At 35.9% G+C, this 25496-nt stretch overlaps 1 protein-coding gene across 5 annotated transcripts in view; it reads left to right on the top strand.

The window, feature by feature from the left end:
• LOC139982765 (uncharacterized) overlaps positions 1-25496 on the top strand; it is a 117251-nt gene that overhangs the window by 84718 nt on the left and 7037 nt on the right. For 4 of the 5 annotated variants that reach the window (XM_071995851.1, XM_071995847.1, XM_071995848.1 and 1 more), the window contains 5 exons: positions 11057-11395; positions 14674-14997; positions 17033-17383; positions 19222-19557; positions 22636-22683. In XM_071995851.1, coding sequence (XP_071851952.1) covers positions 11057-11395; positions 14674-14997; positions 17033-17383; positions 19222-19557; positions 22636-22683 — 1398 coding nt within the window. The remainder of the gene's footprint in view (positions 1-11056; positions 11396-14673; positions 14998-17032; positions 17384-19221; positions 19558-22635; positions 22684-25496) is intronic. The other variant, XM_071995850.1, reaches the window with a different exon arrangement.

Below are 25496 nucleotides of genomic sequence, written 5' to 3'. Positions count from 1 at the left end.
TAGATATTCATCCTGCGAATATTTTCCCAAAAAAACTGCCTCAGCAATAGCAATTTCCAACAGAAATTTCTTTAATCAGCAGAAAAAACAGTATATATATGAATTTTTCTTAAGTTGACGTCCCAGCTCAATAAGTTGGAGGAATACTGTACAGAAAGTAAGGAACACATTTATCTCTCATAACTACCTATCCTCCTTTAGCCATTCAGATGTGTCAAGTTAAGGAACTGTAAATATGTTAGGAAAAGAACATTTTCAATTTTTCACAGTTGTCCTTATCTTTCAGTCTACACTGCATATAATTTGACAAATTGACCACAGTAATTCACTTTTCATTCAGTTTGAGTTTGAACTAATACCATTACATGCACAACAAACTTGGCATCAAGGTATTCTAATTCGAAGTATTTCTCTGTTTAATTGATACATCAGAATAACTGCTGTTTGGTTAAAAGAACTTTTTAAGAAATAATGCTAAAGTTTTTTTCTATTAGTAGTGCTCAACAAGGATAGCAGCTTTATATGTATTCATACTGGGCAGAATCAACAACGTTGTCAGTTTGCACTAACATTTACAGTAGGCTCAAATGAGCACAGAAAATGTGGGACCAACCAACTATATATATATATATATATGTATATATATATATATATATATATATATATATATATATATATATATATATATATATATATATATATATATATATACACATATTTAAAGCGGGAGGCCTGGGTTCGAATCGGCTCGAAGTTTTTTCACTGTTCTGGATTTTCCTTCACATTACGTTTTCAACGGGGACACCCTAACCAACTAGGCCATGGACGCTGATTGTATGTCCAGAGGTTCGAAACAGGTAAGGAAGGTCGTAATTGCACTGTAGGCTATTGACACCTGTATCGAACAATACTAGTTCTGTTCGTGGTGACATATTTTGCCTTACTCTAGAGATCAAACATGATGCTAACCAACTCGAAAATCATTTGTGATTCCTAAAGCTGGATATATATATATATATATATATATATATATATATATATATATATATATAGTTAAAGTTATATATAGTAGAAGATAATTCCTGGCCTAGCATATCCTGTTTTATAGCCCCACAGAAAACTTCGAGCCTCCACCGGGATTCGAACCCGGGCCTCCCGCTTTAAATATGTATATATATATATATATATATATATCTATATATATATGTATATATATATATATATATATATATATATATATATATATATATATATATATATATATATATATATACATATATATAGTTAAAGTTATATAGTTAAAGATAATTCCTGGCCTAGCATATCCTGTTTTATAGCCCCACAGAATTGTTTAAGAAATACTAATGTTTTTTTTTTTTTTGATTAGTAGCTAGTCCTCAATAAGGATGACAGCTTTTTATATATTTCATACTGGGCAGAAGCAACTGTGTTGTCTGTTACCCCTTTCATTTACAGTATAGGCTTCAAAGAGCACAGAAAATGTTGGACCAACCTGCTGTTGGTTAAAAGGATAAATCAAAGCTAACTTGCACTTCTTGTTTTATATCCCCACCGAATTGTTTTACAAATAAAATCTGCTTAGTTGATATAGATTAGATTAGATTAGATTAGATATATGTATATATATATATATATATATATATATATATATATATATATATATATATATATATAGTTAAAGATAATCATGGCTAACTTGCTCTTCTCGTTTTACATCCCCACCGAATTGTTTAACAATTAAAATCTGCTTAGTTTTACTCAATTAGTATGGTTATAAACAGGGGTTGCAGCTTTATATACTACATACTGGGTAGAAGTACAGTATCATCTACAGTACAGGCCCTAATGAGCACAGAAAATGTGGGGCCAACCTGCCAAATAACCTGCTGTACTGTATATATAGTAAAAGATTATTCCTGACCTAGCACTTCCTATTTATATACCCACAGAACTTTTTAAGAAATAATAATAATTTTTTTTTCTATTAGTAGTCCTCAACAAGGATAGCAGCTTTATTTGTATTCATACTGGACAGAAGCAACAATATAGTCAGTTTTCACTAAAATTTACAGTAGGCTCAAATGAGAACAGAAAATGTGGGACCAACCTGCCAATAACCTGCTGTAAAGGTCAAAGAATAACTCCTGGCCTTTCATATTTTATATTAATCCCACAAAATTGTTTTACAAAAAGCGGCTTAGCTTTACTCAATAAGTAGTCCTTAACAGGAGTTGCAGCTTGACATGTACTACATAACGGGCAGAAAGCAACTATTATGTCTGTTCCCAATAACATTTACAGTAGGTCCTTATGAGCACAGAAAATGTGTGAACAACTTGTCAAATAACCTGCTGTATATATAGTTAAAGATAATTCCTGGGCTAGCACTTCCTCTTTAATATCCCGACAGAATTGTTTAAGAAATAAGGCTAAATTTCTTGTTATTAGTAGTCCTCAACAGGGATGACAGCTTGTTATGTATTTCATACTGGGCAGAAGCAACTGTGTGCTCCTTCACCCTCACTTTTATGCACTTTTTGGCTACTCAATTAGTAGTCCTTATCATGGGTGGCAGCTTTATATACTCGGCAGAAGTAACAATGTCAGTTTCCACACACATATTACAGTACGATCTAATAAGCGCAGAAAATGTGGGACCAACCTGCCATCCTATTTAGTTCATTTAAGGATAATTCCTGGTCTTGTCTTCATGTTGAATATACCCTTTAAAAACAAATTGCCCAAAAAAAAAGCTAAGTTTTTAATTTTAATTTTCAGGTTTACAGACTTGTTCAGGGCCAAGGCCTTCTCACACGACTTTACAACTTAACCCTGGTCATTGGTAACATGTCACACCTACACACCAAAGTCTGTACAATTCAATCTATCTCTCCTGGGCACCACAGTGCACCACAACCATGTGTCCCCCGGAGGACTTCCCTTAGGGTGCAGCAACAATGGGCGCCAACAACTATATTTACAAGTTACCTCGCAAGTCCCCATTTATACATCTGTGTGAAGAGAGGCAATGGAGATAAAGCGCCTTGCCCAAGGACACAACGTAATGATCTGGCCAGGGCTCGAACCTGTAATCCTTAGAACGCAAGTCCACTGCCCACTTGACCACAATGCCCTCCACAGGGGTTTAGGATATGCCCTTGATTTGAACACAGAAATTTTGGTTTCCCCCCCCCCCCCCCTTCGCTTTCATGTACTTTTTGGCTACTCAATTGGTAGACCTTATAAAGGGTGGCAGCATACTGGGCAGAAGCAAGAATGTCAGTTTCCACACAAATTTACAGTACGATCTAATAAGCGCAGAAAATGTGGGACCAACCTGCCGACCTATTTAGTTCATTTAAGGATAATTCATGTTGAATATACCCTTTTAAAACAAATTGCCAAAAAAAAAGAGCTAAGTTTTACTAAACAGGGCTTTAGGATATGCCCTTGAACACAGAAAATTTGGTTCCCCCATGTGCCCCCCACCCCCAATTTCATGTACTTTTTGGCTATACTCAATTAGTAGCCCTCATTAAGGGTGGCAGCTTTATATACTAGGCAGAAGCAACAAATTTGTCAGTTTCCACTAAAATTAACAGTAGGCTCGAACGAGCACAGAAAATGTTGGACCAACCTGCATTTAAAGAATAATTCCTGGGCTTGCACTTACCCTTTTAAAAAAAATTGCAAAAAAACCTTAACATTTTGCTCAAGTAGTATTCCTTAACAAGGGTTTACAATATATGCCCTTGAGCACTGAAAATGTGTTTCCCTCATGCTTCTCCCCTTTCTCATGTACTTTAAGGCTACTGTATAACAGAATAATAAGCACTATACAACAGTAAATTTATCCCAAACTTGTACGATACTGTAGGACTGGAAAACTCTTGAGATATTGACTGGAAACCATAGTTTTCAATAATAATATATAGCCAACATGCTTGTGTGATCTTTAAACTGTGAGACCAAACAGGCATGAACAATATAGGGCATGGTACAGTTTACTGTACCCCGTGCCACCCACCCCCCCTCCCCTCTAACTCTCTGGTGGAAGTAAACCATGGCATGACACTGCATGCAAGGACTGCCAAAAACTTCAGAGGAAGTTTACCTTCATACTTTTATCCCTTCCACTAAAATAATTCAAAGGCATACTGTAAAACCTAGATAGTACAGGAAACAACATTGATGATCTGTTATTTTTGTAGTATGCTGGAAAAAAAAATTGTACTGAAATTCAGCCCAATGTTGTGAAGTGGCATTACATCTATAATTAACACACTTCTTGAATACTGAACATTATATTATAGAATAGTATGGCAAGAGAGTGAAATCAGTGGAAATTCTTATATGAAAACATTTCTAGGTAAGTAATTTCTTTCTCAACTTTAAATGTGTACCAACAAGTGCGAAAGTGACTGGAGAAAATATATATCAGAATCAATAGTCTGCATGTATATTTGCAGTCCATTTGCCAACTAATTATAATTAGTCAAGATTACTTAGCTACTACCTTCAATTGTTCTCCAACAGTCTTTATCCAAAGAGAGTTGAAACAGTTTGCAAATTAATCTAATGGCCTGCAAATTAGAAGCTTCTTCTAAACTGTTTCCACAGTTACTAATCTCAGACTCTATGATTCAGTTATTTTAGTTAATGAACACATGTACAGTATGCATACTCCACAGACACTGTAATGAAAAACTATTCAGAAAACATGGGAACTACAAAACCCTAAAAAAAATTAAAAAAACATGGGTAAATAAAATTAAGTTTATTGTTATATTTTACACCTCTTTACTCACACATACTGTAATCTGTAAACTGTAAACTACAATCTCTCAGTGACTTTTGATTCTCCCACAGGACCCATTACCACTAAAGTCAAGAAAATGTGACCTTAAAGGTATGCAAATATAGAGAAACAGTTACCAAGAAGGGCAGACAATTTGACCTTTGGGGTTCACATTGGCTTTTTTTCTGCAGAAGAGGATTCCAGTATATACAGTATATGCCTACTACTGTACATGCAATATCTAAGGCCCACTATATTTAGTTGTATCATGTATGCAGTATATGGAGCTACTTAACATTGGTAAAAATGTCTTTATACAGGTAATTTTACACAATTAACTGCAAACATACTGTGATATTCATGGTAAAATATGGCAGTTGTATGAAGCATGTGACTGCATGTGTACAACAGGTACAGTAAACACTGTATAGTGAAGTCTTTTTTTTTTGGTTCTCAAATTTGTCTTAATTTGTATCACAACAGCTTGCATTATATAGTCTATGTACACTTCAAAGGTTCTTATTTTTGGTTTTGCATATTAGAAACAGAAATGTGAACAGGTGTCTTAATCAAATCTTTTGACGTGAAATCGCAGTGAGGAGAAAGTTATAGTTAAAGATTCCTTGGTTTTTAAATTTCAATCGAATATTCTTATTGATAGAAATAATAATATCAGTTTCATTCCAATTACTTAAGTTTGGGACATCAAGTTAGAAATGATGTGTGCTTGTATGGCATTCTCTTCCTTTCAAATAAGGGTTAACTTCCTTTATTCCAATCGAATAGTCTAATACAAGCTGTGACAACATGTGGGATGAAACTAAAGCAAAACATGGTGCTCTTCTATACCATATCTATGAGCAGCTTCTACTTGTCACTATCACAATTCACAACATTGACCATACTTCCAGTTTGAGAGAGCGTTTACTGAATTTTCAGAACAGCCTCTGTTGACCTCAAGTGGCCATCAAAAAGCTTTCAAAAACTCATTTCATAAATGCCCCCTCCCCTCCAAACACATATAAGCCACACAATTGAACCAAACTTCAGCTACTACATCATGGTATGAATGAATAAATGAGAGCACTTTAATTGCTGCCAACTGAAAATTCTTGCCTCATAATTACAATTAGACATAATTTTGGCCTGTGCATTTAAATGAAATTTACAATACCTCTCTTAAGGAGGTATAATTGAGTAGGAGGTACTACAAGACGATTGTAGCTCTTTGGAGTTAGCTTGAAGCGAGCAATACTGTACTTAACTTGAAATTTGGGAGTTGAATGGACTTAATTAAGTGCAATTTCATGTAATTAGCATATATAACTAAGGAATTTTGTCAGCCGCAACAAGTCTAAGGGCAGTTCCAAGCAAAACAGGACATAACTCCCAAAACTTCAAATAGGTTTAATCGTAACAAATTTGGTATCAAAATTAAAGCTAAGAATCAAAATTTCCTTAATCTGCATAAGGAATACTATTTTCATGTCTTTTACATATTGAAATTTGCATAATTTAAATTGCAACATTAATAAAAAAATTGTCAAGTTGATACTAAATACATTTATATACATGATAAAAATGATAAACCTGAATTGATGCATGTTGTTTGAACTCTAGAGATCCAAACCATGGGCTTAACATTTCTGTAACATATATACTTCATTACTGTTCAATGACCTACAGTAATTAGATTTTGGAAAAAAAATGTCATGCTGTAAGGGTAAATTTTGATGTTTTTTTAATTATTCCTTTACAAGACAATAATTTGCAATGAAGTTTGTTTCCAAACCTAGGACATCGATAACCATTAAATACAAGCACATTTTTAAGTTCATCTGACTTGCCATCATTAATGACTCATTAAAGTTTGTCACGTACGCTGTAACAATTTTGCTACAGCATGACGTTACAGCTGATATACACACAAACTTTTGCAATGTAGTGTCCTATTCCCAGACATAATTGAAACACCCCCCCCCCCCTCTGGAACCAACCACTTCAAATGAGGTTGCCTTTAAAGTGATTTAGCTTTCAAATGTGAGATATCAGCTCACCTTCTTAAATGACTAATGAGAAACAATAGAGACAGGGAAAATATAACACATATTAATTTTATTTGACACCCTTTTTGAAAGCTGGTGGCACCATTCCAACTTCTTCATTCAACTCAGATACTGTATATACCTACATTTCCGGATATGCTATGTGATATATGTTTATGGAACATAAATTGTCAAGTTATCTTTTAATCAAGTCATTTTTATGTTATATTCACATTATAAAATATTCGTAATTTTGTAATTGCCTGTTGTGTGTCACGCTGTAACGCTATGCTAATTTGAATTTTCATTTCATGATTAATGTATTTTTAACAAATTTCCACATCTAAGATCAAAGACTGATGGTAGTGACCATCAGAACGATCTACTGTAAGTACCTTCAAAACACCATTGAAACATGACAGTGTGCCGCTATACATCGACTTTGCATTGACATTTCAATTGTCACGCTGTAACGGTCACGCTGTAACGTTACATTGAGTAAGATTTTATTGCATATTTAAATTAATTGCCAAACAATTTTCACAAATTAGGTGTCATATAAGACATTGCAGAAAGCAACCAAAGAGTTTCCAATATGGTAGCTGTTTAAACTTCAGAGTTTTGGGTATACATGTTTGTGCAAAAAACTCGTCCATTTTACGTCACACTGTAACAAGGATGATTTATTATTCATATTTCATAAATATGATAGATGGATCAATGATTCATAGTTAATTTTTATACTTGTTTATCAAGAACTAGTTATTTTGTATTATTTTATTGCTGATAAATAAATAACTAAGTCTTTGTGAAAAAACCATATGAATATTGAACAAGCCTTCTGATTGTCACACTGTAATGCTTTGAACTTGCCCCTAAGCAAAGAAATGCCATTGAGTTTACTACAGGTACTGTAGTTGTTTGGTGGAATTATAATTGTTTTGCACTTTGACAAGAGTTGACGCTCGAAATGCTTTATCACCTCTGTACCCCACTAATAACAAATAAGAAGATACATTTTCATTTCTGTATATATATTGGGTGCATATCCAGGTGGGAGGGGCGTTTGGAGAGTCCCCCACCCCCTCCCCCCTTAAAAAAGGGAAAAAAGAAAAAAGGAAGAAGCAAAATGGGGAAGGCAAACAAATGGGAATGGAGGAAAACAAAAGAATGGGGGAAGGGGAAAGAAAATAGGATAAAGAGGTCAATTATATGATCATTAGGTAATTTAACATGATGGTTGTATAGATTAACTACATGATCATCATGGTATCAAAGGGGAATATATAGCGGTGAGTCATATACGGATGGTGCTAATATCTGTACTAAACCATATAGCTTCTATTACAGGGAAACTGGGCAGGCCCCTGGACCCAAGGCCACCATGCGCAAAACAAGAGTGAACAAAACAGTCTCCTGATGGTCTCCTCTTTAAAAGTCACTGAGAACCCTCCTTTTACTAAAAGCTGTATTCACCACTGAAACTAAGGGTGTACAGTATATTTATGGATCTTATATTTGGGGTAGGAGTGCACTGCCTTTGAAACCATTTTAGACTTTTGACATTCAAAAGAACTGAAACCTTTACAGCGTTTTGGAAGAGTTAAAAGCAGTCGCGTACTAAGCTTGGACAGAGGGGAAATCCGCCCGGCTACCAAAGTCAAAGTCATGAGTGGCAACTATTCCGTGCCCCATATATATATATATATATATATATATATATATATATATATATATATATATATATATATATATATATATATATATATATATATATATATATATTTATATATATATATATATATATATATATATATATATATATATATATATATATATATACTGCTGAAGAAAGAACTTGGGGAGTTCTTGTTTTAATTCCAAGCTGTTCGTTCATAGATCATTGAAATTGATTTCTGAAAGGGTTACATTTACATAGGACAAATGGATTCAATAGTAAGTTGATCCCTGCCTCCCCCACCCACCCAGGCTTCCCCACCCACCCAGCCCCCCCCCCCCAAAAAAAAAGAAAAAAAGATGGGGACAGGGCCACTCATTGAGGTAACAAAAATCCAAACATGTTCTGTAGCAGATTATGAAGAGACATTGAAAGTTCCCCAGCATCTTACTCCATAATGATCAAAACTGCACTATGTCACATAAATGAGAAACAAAATTCAACTTGAAGATTCTTTGAATGGACAAAATTCGATATCATCATTTTCAATATGTCCTTTACTGTTATTCTGTGATACACATGGAAGTGTAATTTTTTGTGAATTTTCTCATGAAATTTTGATGATACAAGACAAAATATCTATTATATGTGTGAATGGCTAACAATTGATTCTTATATTGACATTTTTTTCCATCGAAACCCCTACTCTACTGAAATTCAAATCCGTTTGGTGTTCACATGAACAATGCAAGTAAGGTCATGACCATCGATATTTACCTAGTGGCCGTGAAATACCCCAATCAAGAAATTCATGAGCCTAGTCTTTGATCTCCTTTAATAATGCATGCTTTCATGATTTATTTTAAGCCGAAACGAGTCTACATCCATGACAAAATTGTTTTACAGCAAAACATATATGCAGTAAATATATATATTTTTTGAAGTTGAAATTGCTGGTTATATTCTAACTCTAATACCAGTATCAAAGTTCAATATAGTTATAAGAACTGAATGGTTAATTTGGCATTACACTGATGAAAACAAAAAAAGCCTACATACCCACTTGTTTTGACACATTCCTTGAAAAATAACAGCTTCTAGCTTGCAGGTACATTGAGAGTAAAAGTACTGTAGTGTGGTACTTCTTAAGCCAGTAGTGTATACCAAAAGCTACAATGACACGTACAGTAGGACTACTAAATAGTCCACTGAGGTTGGTCATGACATTTGCTTTCATTGAAATATGAAGTAAGAACATCCTGTACAGGCCTGGCAGAAGATCATTAAAACTAATGAGAGTTAATCAGCTGGCAAATAAACAAAACAAAAACTGTAAAAGTGAGAGATATAAAGTGAGATATAAAGTACTGTACCAAGTTACTGGTCCCAATGTTATTGTGGAGGTAAGTACAGTATGTGTGTTTTCCCTAACCACTGACCATACCATTGAGGGCGCTATTCACAATAGCCCTTCATCAAAATTAGTGTGTATTTAGAGTGTATTGTGTTTTTTCCACACAAAAAGACACAATGAGAAAACATACAGAATTTTTGGCACCATGCATATTCATGAAGATGATCACTCAGAAGATGGAAAAATAGGGTTCTATAGGTTGTAAATTGTGGGACCAGGCAGTGGTCCCACAATTGCTATTGCTGTCCCACATTTCTAGATGTGTTTTCAGTCACTGGTTCCACAATTAATGTAAAGGTGAGTACACACATACATACATACATACATACATACATACATACATACATACATACATACATACATACATACATACATACATACATACATACATACATACATACATACATACATACATACATACATACATACATACATACATACATACATACATACATACATACATACATACATACATACATACATACATACATACATACATACATACATGGATTAATTTTGTGGTTGTTTTCAGTTCCTCTTTGGTAACGTCTCAAGCGACAGTCTATCACTGCTATATATGCTCTCCAGCCAGAAAATCTATAGCCGTGAGCCTGCCCAGTATTTGTGTTATCAATTCCAGAATACCATATATAGTAACTCAATCCACAACTTTGTACACTCAAAGGTGAACACAAAAACATGCAAACCTTTAACTGTAAAACTGATGAAAAATGTTGAACTTTGCCCTATAGATCACAAAAAAAAAAACATGTAAGTAACTTGCTGCATTACTTAGCATTAGAAAGCAGACCCAATGACCAGTGTCATATGAGATATTTTGCATTTCTGATGATTGTGATTACCTGTATCTGATGTAAAGCATTTGTAATTTTGACTTTGCACTTTCACTGAGGAAAATATTGCTGCCCTTAAATGTCCTAAGCATGGATTACTGCCAAACATTAGATAAGTGATCAAAGAAAGCATTTCATAAATGTGAGCAATGGTTTTTGAAAAATCAAGCTGTTCTTTTACAATGTGAACATTTAACTGTTTGATCTACTTGATTATTCTTTCCATTTTTTTTTATATAACTCTAGTCCTTCCTGTTCCTATATATCCTGTGGTCAATGGACTAACCAACCAGCAGCGTATTGTGATTGATGATTACAGTGGTGGTCAGGTGAACTGTGCCATGGACAGAGTCAGACCTAACATCGAACTTGAACTAGTTTTTCTGGACAATGTCCCACAAGATGTTTCTTTGAGCAGTATCCATTCCAGCGTAAATAACACAGATGGGACATACAATGTTTCCCTGGTATCTAATCTTACAGTTGGCAGCAGTTTAATTGGAATTCTTACACTACAATGCAGGGTTACTGGTCAGATGGCAAACCTTTTCCCAGCAGTGACTCTAATTGATCTTGTTTTAAATAGTAAGTTGTTCTAAAGCTAACCAGTTAAAATGTGCATTTTATTGATTAGCTCTGTTTTACATTGCTATGTCTTCATATGTCAATAGTCCGCTCTGGGACAAAACTTACATTTAGTTACTTGTGATGCAGTTGCCAAACATTTAAGCTACACCAGTGGTGCAATATATAGTACTGATATTTAAGGATTAAGAACTCATTTGCAACATTGGTTCGATAGTTTGTGGAATATATACTACTAGTGTAAGCACACTGTGCTTGAAAGTTCACATGCACATACAGTATATGTATTGATGGACTTACATGTTAGCATCTTTTAATTATAAGCATATGAACTAGAAATATGGTATTAAATAGTAATTGTATTGAAAATGACATTGAAACATGCACAGTATTAAACAGGAATGACCTTGAAGAACAATACCAGGGCTCAAAAGCATGTAGAAAACAGGCAAAACCTAGACAGTGAAAATCTCAAACCTTAAGAATTTTTCATTCAAACTTAGGCAAAATACCCTCCTGAATTAACAAAGTCTTCGGCTTTGAGTACAGCGTTTCTGTATGTTGCACTGTTGAACAAAACTAACCATAATAGAAATTGCACACTCCACGTTTTAGTCACTATCAATGTTGCAATCCTGCGGTCCCCCTCGCAATTTTGCAAAATGGGAAAAAAGTGTCTGCATAGTTTTGCGTTCAGGAAACCAAAAAGACTTCGCGCTCTTGAAGTACGACTAAAAAGTTCCTACAGAATTGAAGGAGTTAAGGATTTTGATGTATTGGACATTTAAATCTTGTATGGTTAGCTACAGTAGTTCAGTCAATTATTTGTATTTTTCTCATTTGGGATTTTATTGACATCCTTTCTCATTTGGGATTTTATTGACATCCTTTGGAAACTTGACAATTAAAGTTCTAATTTCCATTAAAGGTTATCAAAACGAATGCAATTTGTTTGAAATGATGATATCATACTAATTACATAATTAATGGAAACAAAATTTGACATATGGGTCACAGCAGGACGTATGGGCATAATGTGTGTTATCCTTCTGCAACTTTCAATCGATTCTGAGAGAGTCGACGTGGAATCGACCAAAAAATATGTTGATTTGGCATGAATTGACCATAATTGATTGATATTCCCTGAATAGTTAGCCCATACATTGGGTTTTATGGTGGTTGGGTGAAGGAAACAATTTGGTGAGCAGTTCTCTAACTTCTCTACAATAAAGCTGACAAGCTCTGGGCTAGTGTGTATAGACATTTGCAAAAGTGTTTATTGATACTTGTCTATGATAAATAAGAGTCATGTCAGTACCAGCCACACTGATAACATAGCTGTCAGTGAACATCTTAACATAATTGGAAACCACTGCATTAGTGTTCGACCGATAATCGTTAGACAATCTGCATCGGGCCGATTATCAGACAATCGGTAAATAATCGGCATCGGCAAAATCCATAGCGCTACCGATTATGTGGAACCGATTATTTCGTTCCACATAAAGGATTGTATTTTTCCGCGCTTTTGATACACCACAACCACAACGGGAGAAAATTTTAGATCATTCGATCTAATGCATAGCCGGGGACGCTATCGCAAGTCCCTTGCGCGAGTTTGTACAAATGCTGTTTGATACACTATCCAGTTTTGGCAGTAAACGTCATACAGCATACCCGCGTGACATCATACAGGATACCCGCAATAAGCTTAGGGGGACGACAATTTTTTTTTAACTTCGCTTCTTGCATCTAACAAAACCTCCTGTCATCATGTTAAACGATTGATAAGAAAGATTAAATGTCTCGAATAAATATAAACACCAAATAAATATACTTTTAAACCACTATGGCCGTTTCACCGAAGGTAAAAACTGGAAAGTGAAAACAATAACATTAGGCTTTGTTCATTGTGAGTTCTACGTACTTTAGGCTAGTCTGGCTGAAGAACGGTTGAGCTTCATAACTGTTCAGTTTGAACATGCGCCCAAGAATTTACAAATGGTATAAAATGATGAAAGCAAGGCTCCAAATACTCCAAAAAATCCCTAATAATGTTTGGCGACAGTGCTCAGTAGTTCTACTGCATTACAGTATTTTGTGATTAGGCAAACATTTTACGCATATTTATGCGAAAAACCCGAGGCAAATTTTTTCCCTTACCGCATGTACCGTACGTGCTAGCAGTAACTAAACTCCTTACCGCAACCGACTAAAAGCAAGTCGGATTTCCAGTGACACGCCGCGACAAAGTCAATGGGACTTTAGTGTGTGATTTCTCCCACATGTAGTTAAGTCAATGGAGAAGCGCCATTGACTTACTGTTTTTCATAATAAATGAAACTGTTATCAAACTGCTTATCCACTAAAGAGCCTGTGTAAGAATATGTTTATAAGTAAGTTGGCGTGACATTTCGATCCTGCTAGGATCGAAACGTCAAGCCAACTTACTCTTACACATTATTTTTCAAATCAGATTATATATTTCCATATCAGCTAACGAAATAACGAATATTTTATTTAGGCCTACGTGCGATATACTTTTCACTTAATTTACATGGCCAGTTCCACGGAAATTTTGAAATAATCGGTAATCGGCATCGGCCGATTGTCACAGGAATTAATCGGTAATCGGTAAAACCGATTGTCATACAATCAGTCGAACACTACACTGCATCGCACAAAACTCATGAGATACATATTGTTTGGGGTTCCTTGTTGGAAGCAAGTCACATACAGGGTATGCAGTCAGGTTGGCACGCCTATGTGTGCGTCTGTGACACTTGCTTGGGTCCGCAATAACTCAACAACAGTATATAGATATTTGTCATACTTGCTGCGTAGATGTATTGTAGTAAGAATGTGTGTCCTATCGATTTTGGCGCCAATCTTATGAATTTTAATGAGGCTAAAGGGTCAAATGTAGATATCGTTGCATTGCAATAACTCTGCAACATTAAGTGGGATAGTAGCCAAATGTGGTATTCAGTTGTTGGTTAATAGCTGGTACCAGTAATGTTACTAGAGAAAAACAAGTTTGCATCTCTGGGACACAAGTCCCCAAAATGTTTGCGTCCCGTAAAAAATATCTTACATCCTGATTGAACACCACATTGTGTTTACTGTATGACCTACGTTTAGTGTAGTTGTAAAGATGCGATCGTAATACTGCCCATACTCTACACAATATGTACTGTAGGGCAGATGAACTTCAAGAAAAAATAGAAAGGAGATTATTGAATCGTTATGAATTCTTGTTTGCACTTTTGATCTTGTAGCCAATTTCCCAGTGGTAAATGGATCAAATGGTGAGCCACGTGTAGTCCTTTATGTAGAAAGAGAGGATGAACTGAAGTGTTCCGTGGGTAAAGCTTTACCAAATGTTTCTCTGGAATGGGTCATTGTAACTCCAGCTTCATCAAATCAGATGTTACAGGAGCAAACCAGTACTCCACCAAGGGATCAGGTGGATGAGGCAGTTCGAATCAATCGTAACTTATGGTTTAGGTTCCCCACTGATGCCATTCATGCTCGTCTGGAGTGTAGGTTGTTGATTGGAAGAGATATTGTTCGGGCCACAACTGTTGAACTTATCATTAAAGGTAAGCTCCCTTCAGTACTGTGTCAAACAAAATACTCATCTTAGAACAAATTTGTCTACCAAACATACATTTCTAGCTCAAACTGGAGAAAGTTTATTTTGTTTTTTGGAGGGGGGGGGGAGGGGGAATGCTAATACCTGTCTTTATGAATTAAAGTTAGCATTAACTTAAAGGTAAACATTATCATGGTAAAAGTAATCTACTTTAGAAAAGTCTGAGTCAAGGCAAATTAAAATATAGCTCTTAATCAACAATAACTGTACTGTAATATTAAACTTAGACTCCACATTTTTAAATCACCCTCACTGAGATTTGCAGTTTCATTTCATTTTGTTTTCTCCAGTTTAAAGCAAAATATACAATACAGTATAAACATGCATATCAAGCACAAAGAAACAAGAAACGTTATGTACATTGATATCATGATATGTACAAGCAGATAATAGTTTAGTCAGGTACAACATAGTCTATAAGAAAGGCTTACTGCTTGAAGAAAGATTGCAGCACCATAAATGATGACACAATATCTGAGGTTCTTGATGCTGAGTGAGATTGGCAAAGTTGTCTCATGTAATTTTTATCAGGGTTTACGGTTGATGACAGAACTGTCTGAATGTCACACTCCTTGCTGCAGAAAACATTCTGTCCAATCACACATTGTTGAAGAGAGTTGAGATGTATCTTTCCAACAATATCATTATATTGTTTAGCTATCCAACATACCAGACTACCAGGGCTCAAACTTGTCCAAATATACAGCATGCCAATTCCCTACAGGTAACACCATTTTTTATAATTGGTTTCATTTTCACATGACATCATCAGAGCAATTAATTCTATCTATATGGTTATCTGGATGGTTTCAATTAGAAGAGTGACTGTAACCATCTTCGAATGTTCTTGAAGCTTTTATGAACTGATATTTGTGTGCATGGTACAATCTGGTGCACATGTTAACTTTGCGGCCATTTAGAAAGACTTGATGGCTGCTAAAATATTGGAAAAGTATACACTGGTAAACATAGTGTATACATCATAATAAATTGTATCTTATAAAATATATCATTAAAATTGATCACTTACTTCAAGACCTAAGAAACTTTTACAAATTGTGATGTATACATTCAGCATTGGAAATGGTCTAATTAACATAGCTAATCAATGAAAACTTTAAACAATTGTCGAAAGCTAATCAAATAAAGAAACTTTAAACAATTGTCAAAAGCTTGCAAAGGATCAGTCAATAAATTCTCAAATCAGAAAAATACAAATAATTGTATGAACTAGTTATGTCATCAAAATTAAATGTCCCATAGGCACACTCCTACGCAAATTATGCACAAGTCATTCATTAACTACACATGTTCCATGAGATGTCTTTAGGAAATCAAAACCTTCAGACCTTTAGCTTTACAGTGATACCAATACGCCCCATTGTCAAATCCTGTGGATCGAATGACGCCTCTGAGCTAATGAGGAGGCAGGTCTATTACATAGGGAATATGAACAATGGTCATCCTTTAATAGTGATCAAATAAATTGACATTTCTTCATGAATTTAGAATTAAACTTTCGCAGGTAATTTGTTCTTGACAGAAGCAACTGGCATTGACAATTGATCGAATTTTCATGTCTAAACTCTACAGGTATAATATGTGTACAATCATATATTTGTGGTGATGTACCCTTATGTGCATGTGCATATGTTCTGCATTACACTTCTGTAGCCATTGTTGTTTTATTTTCCCCTTATCGACAACAAATTATACTGTAATGTTCCTCTACAGAAATTCTAGCATATTTTACTAGAACGAACTGGAAAATTGATTATGTGCATGAAATTTGCATCAGGTTGATTTAAAAAACTAGATAAGGTAGCAAATCATTGCTTGTTTGGCGTAACATGTTACTACAGTATATCATAAAACACAAAAATCACATATATACTTCATGAAATTGTTGCCAAATTTGCTCAATAATGCAGCCATTGATTCATTGAATGTTTAAACCAAATTTTGAATGTTTTATCTTGTAGATGGACATTGGCAAAGTTATCCTACAATTAATGGATTGACAAATCAGCAGCATGTTGTCCTAGATATCAACAGAGAAGATGAACTGACTTGCTCGTGGAATGGAGTACCAAAATATGGGTATCTGAAATGGGACATCATCAACCCCTCATCTGATGGGATCATCATAACTGATCATCGCACTCACACAAGAGACAATGGAGATGGGACATATGACCTCTCACTTCACTCCACGCTGAGTGTCCCCAATCCATCAGTTCTCCGTGTTACTCTCCATTGCAAGGAGGTAGCAGCTCCAACAGACCAATGGTACCCAGAGATCACCACAGCAGAGCTTCTTCTGCCTGCAAACTGTAAGCCTCATGAAAAGTTACATCAAGTAGATTGTTGACTTTGTTGTGTGCACTAAAATAAGCATTTTGCACAAATACAGTGTCCATTGTATAAATGTCAGTAAGAGGTACTTAAAATGTAGACTTGGTTACTTAGAGCTACAGTATTTTCCATATGATATATGTTCTTTGCAGCCAAAATACTTAAGCTAGGGTGGGGATATTTCAAAACCCTAATTTTGTTACGGCGTGACAATTTGGCTGGTTTTTGTGGTGTCATGATCCAGACTTTGAATTTTAAAAGCCCTCAAAATCTGTGTTTATAGTCTTTCATAAGACAAACTTATTAAAAAAAATCAGAACTGGAAAATCTCTTTTCATTTTGCTGTGAGGTGCATTGGAAATTTTGTTACGGCGTGACAGGATAAATTTGAACTTTTGTCGTCATCTGCATTCATTCGTAAATATTATCTCAAGTACTTGCATTGAGTTTCTCCCCTTTAACTGAGTTTATTTTGAAAATGTATTTAACCATTTCTATATAGGATTAGTGCAAGGTCATTGTGGTTTAGGAGAAAACTGGCTTTCCCCATTTTTTGAAAATCGTTACGGTGTGACGTTACGGAGTGATGCATCTACATTTTAGGAAAATTTGATATTTGGTCAAGTATGTTTATTATTTTGTTCCATTTGAGTGTTAAAATTATAACAATCACTACAATCACACAACGACGTAAGTTTAGACAACGGAATTAGAGATATCAACGTGAGTTTGAGCAACAGCATGGTTAAACAGCAGCAACAACTTTAGTTTAGGCAACAACAACTTAGTTAAGGCCATGAAATACGTTTGCCCTTTTCGCCTTCCATACGCAAAAAGGGCAAACTTATTTCGTTGTCTAAACTTATGTTGTTGCCATCGGCACTGTTCAACAATTGCTCAACCATGTGATGTAACTAAATAGTTTTTGCATGAAATTCAGCTTGGGCTTCATATGCTTACTATATGCACGTCGTTAATTAGGATATGTGGGTAGGCTGGCCTGCTATTTAGAATTCTTTCCATTGTTGAGTTAAGTAGTAGCAGAAGTAAGAGTACCATAATGGCTTTAGGTGTAACAGTAGTAGGCCTAGTAGTAAAAGTGAAAGCAGCCCACGTATCTGTGCTGGTGATGTTTGTTGAATATCGTGCGAAACGCCTATTTTTACATTACGCGGTTGAGCAAGTTTGAACATTGCCAATGGCAACAACGTAAAGTTTAGACAACGACGTAAGTTTAGACAACGGAAGTTTAGACATCAACGTGAGTTTGAGCAACAACATGGTAAAACAGCAGCAACAACTTTAGTTTAGACAACAACATACTTTAGTTTAGACAACGAAATAAGTTTGCCCTTTTCGCGTTCCATGCTTTTGGGGCACCTGATTTTCTGACTCTGACTGTTTTTATGGTGAAATGTCTGGCATCAATCTAGAAAGTAGTTGATGACCTGGGCAGTCTTAGCTTTGCTAGCTTTCTGAACCCTGATGTTTTCATATATGACCCTATTTTAGTTTACATACATGCAGAGGCAATGAAGTTTAATTTTTAATATTTTTTTTCAACATTGGACCGTATATTTACCAAAGTCCCTTTTGGTTGATGTACTGTGGAGTATCAATAAGATGATATTACAAGATATTGTATTTGAAAAGTTATATTAGGTTAATAACATGGAATCATTAAACTACCTATAATTTGTTCGTAAACAGTATACTCCCATATGCAGTTCCACTGTCATGAATTGGATGTAATCACTGTTCATTTTCTTTAAGAACTGTTTTTATCGTCTTGTCCATTTATTTGACTGCCTTTCAGCCTTCCCAGTGATAAATGGATTGACTAGTCAGCAACATGTAGTGTTGTATATACAGAGAACAGATGTACTGACTTGTTCCATGCATAGAGTCTCACAAGAAGTTTCTCTTCAATGGTTGATCATCACTCCTGCCTCATCAGAAGATATATCACTGGATGATCAACTTTCCAGGAGCAATAATGAGGATGGAACTGTTAACATTGCTCTTAACTCAACTGTTAAAGTTACTAGTCTTTCAATAAACCGTGTGACTCTTCAATGCAAAGTATCCGGTCTTCCAGCTGACTCCCCTCAAGTGTTTTCAACTCAAGTAGAACTTCTATTACCTCCAAACTGTAAGCAATATCTACTACTAGTTTATGTTTTATTTTTTCTCATTCATCTGATATTGTAGGCAGGCTATATTTGATATGCAAGCGTAATCTATTCAGCATTAATGGTGTGTAAATGCATGTTTGTGATATCCTTGGCATGAAAATGGTAAGGGACATTACATGATGGATTTACTGCCCTCTCAGTGTGTGCATTCATTTTGAAGGATTCAAGGTCCTTATTGGCTGACATAGGACTGAAAGGTCACACAAGGTTTCCAGGAAACAAAATGTAAAGAAAACAAAAGCTTGTTAATGTAATAACTTTCTAAGTAAAGGTTGGGGAAGGCTGGGGTCTCTCTTAGTCATTAAAACAGACATATTGTCTTTGTAGAAGAGAAAGGTCATCTGAGGTATCTAGGTCACTCAGTAAATGAACATGTAAAATGTGGATAAACTTCATACTGGGTCTGTGGGTCCAGATTTTAATGATAAATATCGTATTGATTGTTAGAGGTCAAACAGTAATGTAAGGGAACCAAACAGTAAGGGTTTTTGCTAGTTTCTCACTATTAAACCTTTGGTCTTTGGAAATCCTAATGGTCAGAAAGTACGAAGACTTCTGAGCATTATCTTGAAAACACATACAAAATAATTAAGAAACTGGAAAACAGTGCAGGGGACTTAAGTCGATACATATAATTTATTATAATATATTACTATATTAATATCATATTAATATATTATAAATACATTATAACGGATAAGAATGTAATGAAAATGATAGCCTTACTGTGCGAAAATTTTTAAGAATAAATAACTATGAACAGTTCCTTGTGAACGATGTTGCTGTGTGGTTATCTAGTTGTGTCCCTCTTCTGGTGGTTATCTAGTTGTTTGGCGTGGGTGTCCGTCTCAACGTAAATTGCTAGTTATAAACAGTTCCTATCTGGGGTAAGGTAATAAATATGGTTTGGAACAGTTCCTATAACTAAAGTGGCAAGTAAGAAGCTTCTGGTTTCCTCCAAATGAAAAAAAGGTAAGCAGAATAAAGTTCTGGTTTCCTCCAAATAAATTTAGGCCGAAGAGAGTTCCGTAAACTATGGATATATGGCTATGATGACGCCTCCAGACAAAGTAATGTTACTTTAATATTTGATAGGTAGTTATAGTCCAGAGCTTGACTATTTAACAGCATTCTGATGAATTTAATATAAACATAACTACAATAGGTGGTCTTCACTGCTTGGCAGGAGAGGTGCTCTGCCTATGCATTTAACAGGAAGAATAATAGGGAGGACTGAACAGGAGATGGCAACGTCCTGTCTTAACTTAAATAAACTGTTGCCACTGGTCAACTAGCACTGTTATTACATAATATGTTGACACTGCATATTCAGTAGCAAGTGCATATGTTGCCAGGGCTGTTGACTAATCTACTGATGAAAAAGAGTAACAACGAAGGGCTTGTTTAAGCACCAGAGTACTTATGAAGCAAAAGGGGCCTTATTCACCACACCTGCTGTGGGAGATAATCTTAAATACAATCTGTCTATTTACAGTAAGTCATTTGAGTTCACCAAAAGTCAAAATCTGAAAACCCTGTAAACAACAATGTTCCCATTTAAAGTCAATCTTGAGCTTCAAATTGATTTGGGTATCCACATTATTAGGTAAATAAATCCAAATGTTTGGTAATGATGAAGGTCATCTGAGGTCACCAACTCACCATACATTACAGGTCATCAGAGGTTACCATTGGTCAAAGTATGAAAACCTTGTAACCAGGACCTCTTTAGTGCAAGGAACTTGCTGATCTTGCAGATTCAGCAATGATCGAAACTTGTCATGTTATATTAAAATTCTTAATGTGGCAAGGACTTACTTCTGGTCTGTGATATCTTGTCTAAAACAAAAGGAATCTGTGTGATGGTGATGGCATATATTTGTGTGTGTGTGTGACGCCTTGGCATGTAAACACTGTAACGCCAAAATTAAAGTTGGAATGAACTCCATATTAGATATGTGGATCCATCTTAGTCAGTACAAGAATCCTATCTGAGGATTCCGATAACCCTCTCTTTGATTTTTACATGAAACCACGTAGATTTTACACTATCCCACGTATGCGGACAGAACGGTTTAGGCGATCATTTTTACCTAGAAGTATTAAGACTTTGAATTGTATGATACATAGATAACTTTTTTAACCTATTTTTGAGATGCTGTAGTCCATTTTATTATATTGTCATTTTATGACGAATATCACTAAATTTTACTTTACTATACTTTACTTTATACTTTTTTGTGAAGGTCACTGGTCATGTGACATTGATAGAGGTCATAACCTGAAAATCTGGTAAATAACATTTATAAATCCCTTAGCAAAGGTTGGGGAAGTTCATACTTGCTATGAGAATCTATCTGAGTGAGTACAAGAACACTTATTGTTTTGTTAATGTCATTAGTTATGTGAGGTCAATAGAGGTCAAACAAGATAAATCCAAAAGAACAGGTTGAATAAACTTCACCTTTGGTATGTGGATCCACCTTAGTCAGTTATAGAATCCCAGGTGTTTTCTGAAAAGGTCAAAGGTGATGTGAGGTCAACAGGTGTCAAAGGCGGAAATTTTGGTAAGAACTTGATAACTCCAACATTGAAGCATCATTTAATCTGTGAGTAGTCTGATGCTATAACTTTCTTTTGGTGAAGATAGTTTGGTCAACTTAAGTTGATAAAATATGTTTGATTGTCCTTTGTCATCTTACCCTACTGTAGATAAAGAAACATTTTCATTGGGGCACACACTAATTTATGTTTAGGCATCACTACCTTGTTAGACATGCAGCCCTTATTAATTAATGACTTATTATACAAATTATGAACTGCTGCATTTTGAGCATATTAGTTTCAAATATATGAAAATATTTTGTTTGGCAGAACATGCTTTCTGTCTTTTTGGAAGTAGTACGCACCAATATTAGTTAAATATGAAGTAATGCTTTTAATATTAATATGACTTTTTAATCGTTTAACTTTTAGATGTCTGCCAATTACTTTGGGCCACCCATTACCATTTTATTTCATGTTGCTCTCTGCAGGTAAAGAGGACCTCCAGACTATTACAATATTGTTGGACTTGGTGATTGGTGAGTAAATTGCAAAATAGCATGGAACTGGTTGTGGTAGTGGGAATGTATGATTTGAAAGTCATCAGAGATGCCAAAGAAACAGTAAGATTGTTATCAGTGACTGCATGTTACATAAGGACATTTTTGAAGTAGGGGTGAAAATGTAACGTGTGGGAGTGTGGATGTATAAACTATACGTCTACAATGCATTAATGTAAATGCCAATGGCCACATGATCACAGGTCAAAGATTTCCTTGACCATATGGCAGATGGACTCAAATTTGGTGGGTAAATGCCTGGGGATGGGTTGTAGCCTCTGGGTTACTAATGATGTCAGAGGGTCAACCTTGCGTCATAGGTCAAAGAACCCCCCAAAACTGTATTTTGGCCTTTGCACATATGTCAAGATAACAATATGGCTCAATATAATGTAGGTAACAACTTTCGATACACGTAATACAGCTCATCAAGTAATGTAAAAGCTAAAGGTAACATACTTAAAGGTCATCCATGGTTAAATTTGTACGCAACAGTCTACAGGGGATGCTGTATCAGCTTCCCAACCCGAATGTCCCCATGAGCGGGGGAGAGGTCAGAGAGAATGGAGAACAGGGAGTGACTGGGAAGGTGAGGATGGCTCAGAGGGGAGGGAGAGAGAGATAAAGAAGTGGAAGGAGAGAGAGAATGCCTCCTGCGGCCCTGGCGCTGTCCTGCTAAAGCATGACCAAAGGGAAAGGCAAAGGAAAAAGGTAACGCTCCTGTAAAGAAGGCAAACATGCCCAAGAAAAGAACCGGGGCAGCCGGTCTTGAGAAAGACACTCTGAAAGCATCCATCCTGGATTACAAGGGAACCAGCTCCTAAGGGAAAGCAGGATGGAGGGACCGAAGTGCGGACCTCCTAGAGCCTAACCCCATCTGGAACCCAATATACCACAGCCGCGACCGGTGGGTTGCAGAGACAGAGCGTCCCACAGTAGAGATTTCGGAGGGCGAGTCGGGATGCAGACGGTCCTGGCAGGGTTTGGGAACCCAGATCTGAGAGGCTCCGTTAGGAGTGCGGCACCCCGCAGATTGAATACCCACGGACCCCGTCCAATGGCAAGCTCTAAAAGGGGAAGTTCAAGGCTAGCTAAGGGAAGTAAGCAATTATGAAGGTGGAGGGAGAGATGGGATCTCTCTTCTACTCCTCGTTTTTTTCTGACCAAAAATCAGGACAGCACATGGCGTCCGATCCTTAACCTAGAACCCCTGAACAAAAAGTTTATAACTCCAAAGCACTTCCCGTATGGAAACGTTAGCTGCTATACTACCTCAACTCCTAAATGGCAGGTGGGCGGCAAACTTACAATAAGCCTACTTACACATCCCAATCCACGAATAACAACCTACGGTGCCTGGTCTTCCGATTAGTGTTCGATCAATTATATGATAATTGGTTATTACCGATTAGTTCATTTGATTATCGGACCAATGCCGATTACCGATTATTTCATCGTTGATTAAGTGTTATGTGTGAATACCATCCCCTAGGCAAATACAAACAAAGATGTAAATGAACGACTAAACGTTTCACACTAAAGCAAATAGAGAACACTGTAATACATTCATGGCAGTATTGGATTTTCACGGTCGTCAGAGACGACTAGAAATTACGTCAGACTACTAAATCTTTCAAAATGTTGTGTACTTGGTAGTCCTTCGGACGACCAAAAAATTAAGGCTTTGAAGAATATTGAGCCTAATTATATTTCATTAAAAACAAAACTCAATTCAATTAAATAGTTTCTGAATAACACCCAAACCATACATAAATTATTTAAAAACATGCGCGATATATTAACTTTTCAACATCGTTAGCAAAAGTCTGTACGTTAGTTCTAATAATGTACCCAGAAAACAAATGAGACTCGTGGCTAATGTCAGTGCAATGCATTTTAAACTGTGTTGTAACAACAGTCGATCAGACACTGACAGTCTCTAGGCCGAATGAAAATGCATTGCTGGACAATGGGGGAAATCTAGCCTATACCGCTGAATTTGTGACGCAGTTATAAGATATCCATGGAATACTTTAATTATCGCTGTTATCTTCGACCACATGGTTGCCTAACAGCACACTAAGTCAATGGGGGAAATCTAGCCTATACCGCTGAATTTGTGACGCAGTTAGAAGATGGAATACTTTCGTTATTGCTGTTATCTTCGACCACATGGTAGCCTAACACAATGGAAAATTCTTGCCTAACCATCGGTTTGATAAAAAAAATAAAAATCAAACTGCAAAGGATTTGGGTAAGAAATAAGGAACCGGGTAGTATTGCATCGGGCGGGTATCCGGGTACCCGGATACCCCGTGCAAAAACTATTCGAAAACAGTACACAATAACATGGTCATATGCTAAACTAATAAAGCTTTGGTTGACACAATCAGATTGAGCACCAAATTTTTTTGTTTTGTATTATTTGTGTTCATTTTCAATTTTGGTGAAACATTTGGAAGGACTAACAAGTTTTTGCAGGACTACCAAATCTTTGAAAATCTTTAAAACTGGTAGTCTTTTGGACAACCTTCTCAAATTCCTGAAAATCCAACACTGCATGGGGCGCTCTCTGTGCATAACGATGAGTCGCAATATTGCAATCCCACCACAGCACAGTTAAATGTCAGAGCTGTACAGACTACAGAAGGGGCAAAATAGCAACCATTTTGCTACAAAATGTAAAAAACGTAACTATTGCCAGCTTTTACAACTAGTATTATTACCATTATCAGTATTGCAACTCCAATAAATGCAAGTGAAAAGTAGACCAAACAAAAATAAAATATTGG

Source organism: Apostichopus japonicus, chromosome 16, assembly GCF_037975245.1.
Source record: "Apostichopus japonicus isolate 1M-3 chromosome 16, ASM3797524v1, whole genome shotgun sequence".
Classification (NCBI taxonomy): Eukaryota; Metazoa; Echinodermata; class Holothuroidea; order Aspidochirotida; family Stichopodidae; genus Apostichopus; species Apostichopus japonicus.
The sequence above is the reverse complement of the archived record's forward strand: the minus strand, read 5'-3'. Positions and strand labels throughout refer to the sequence as shown.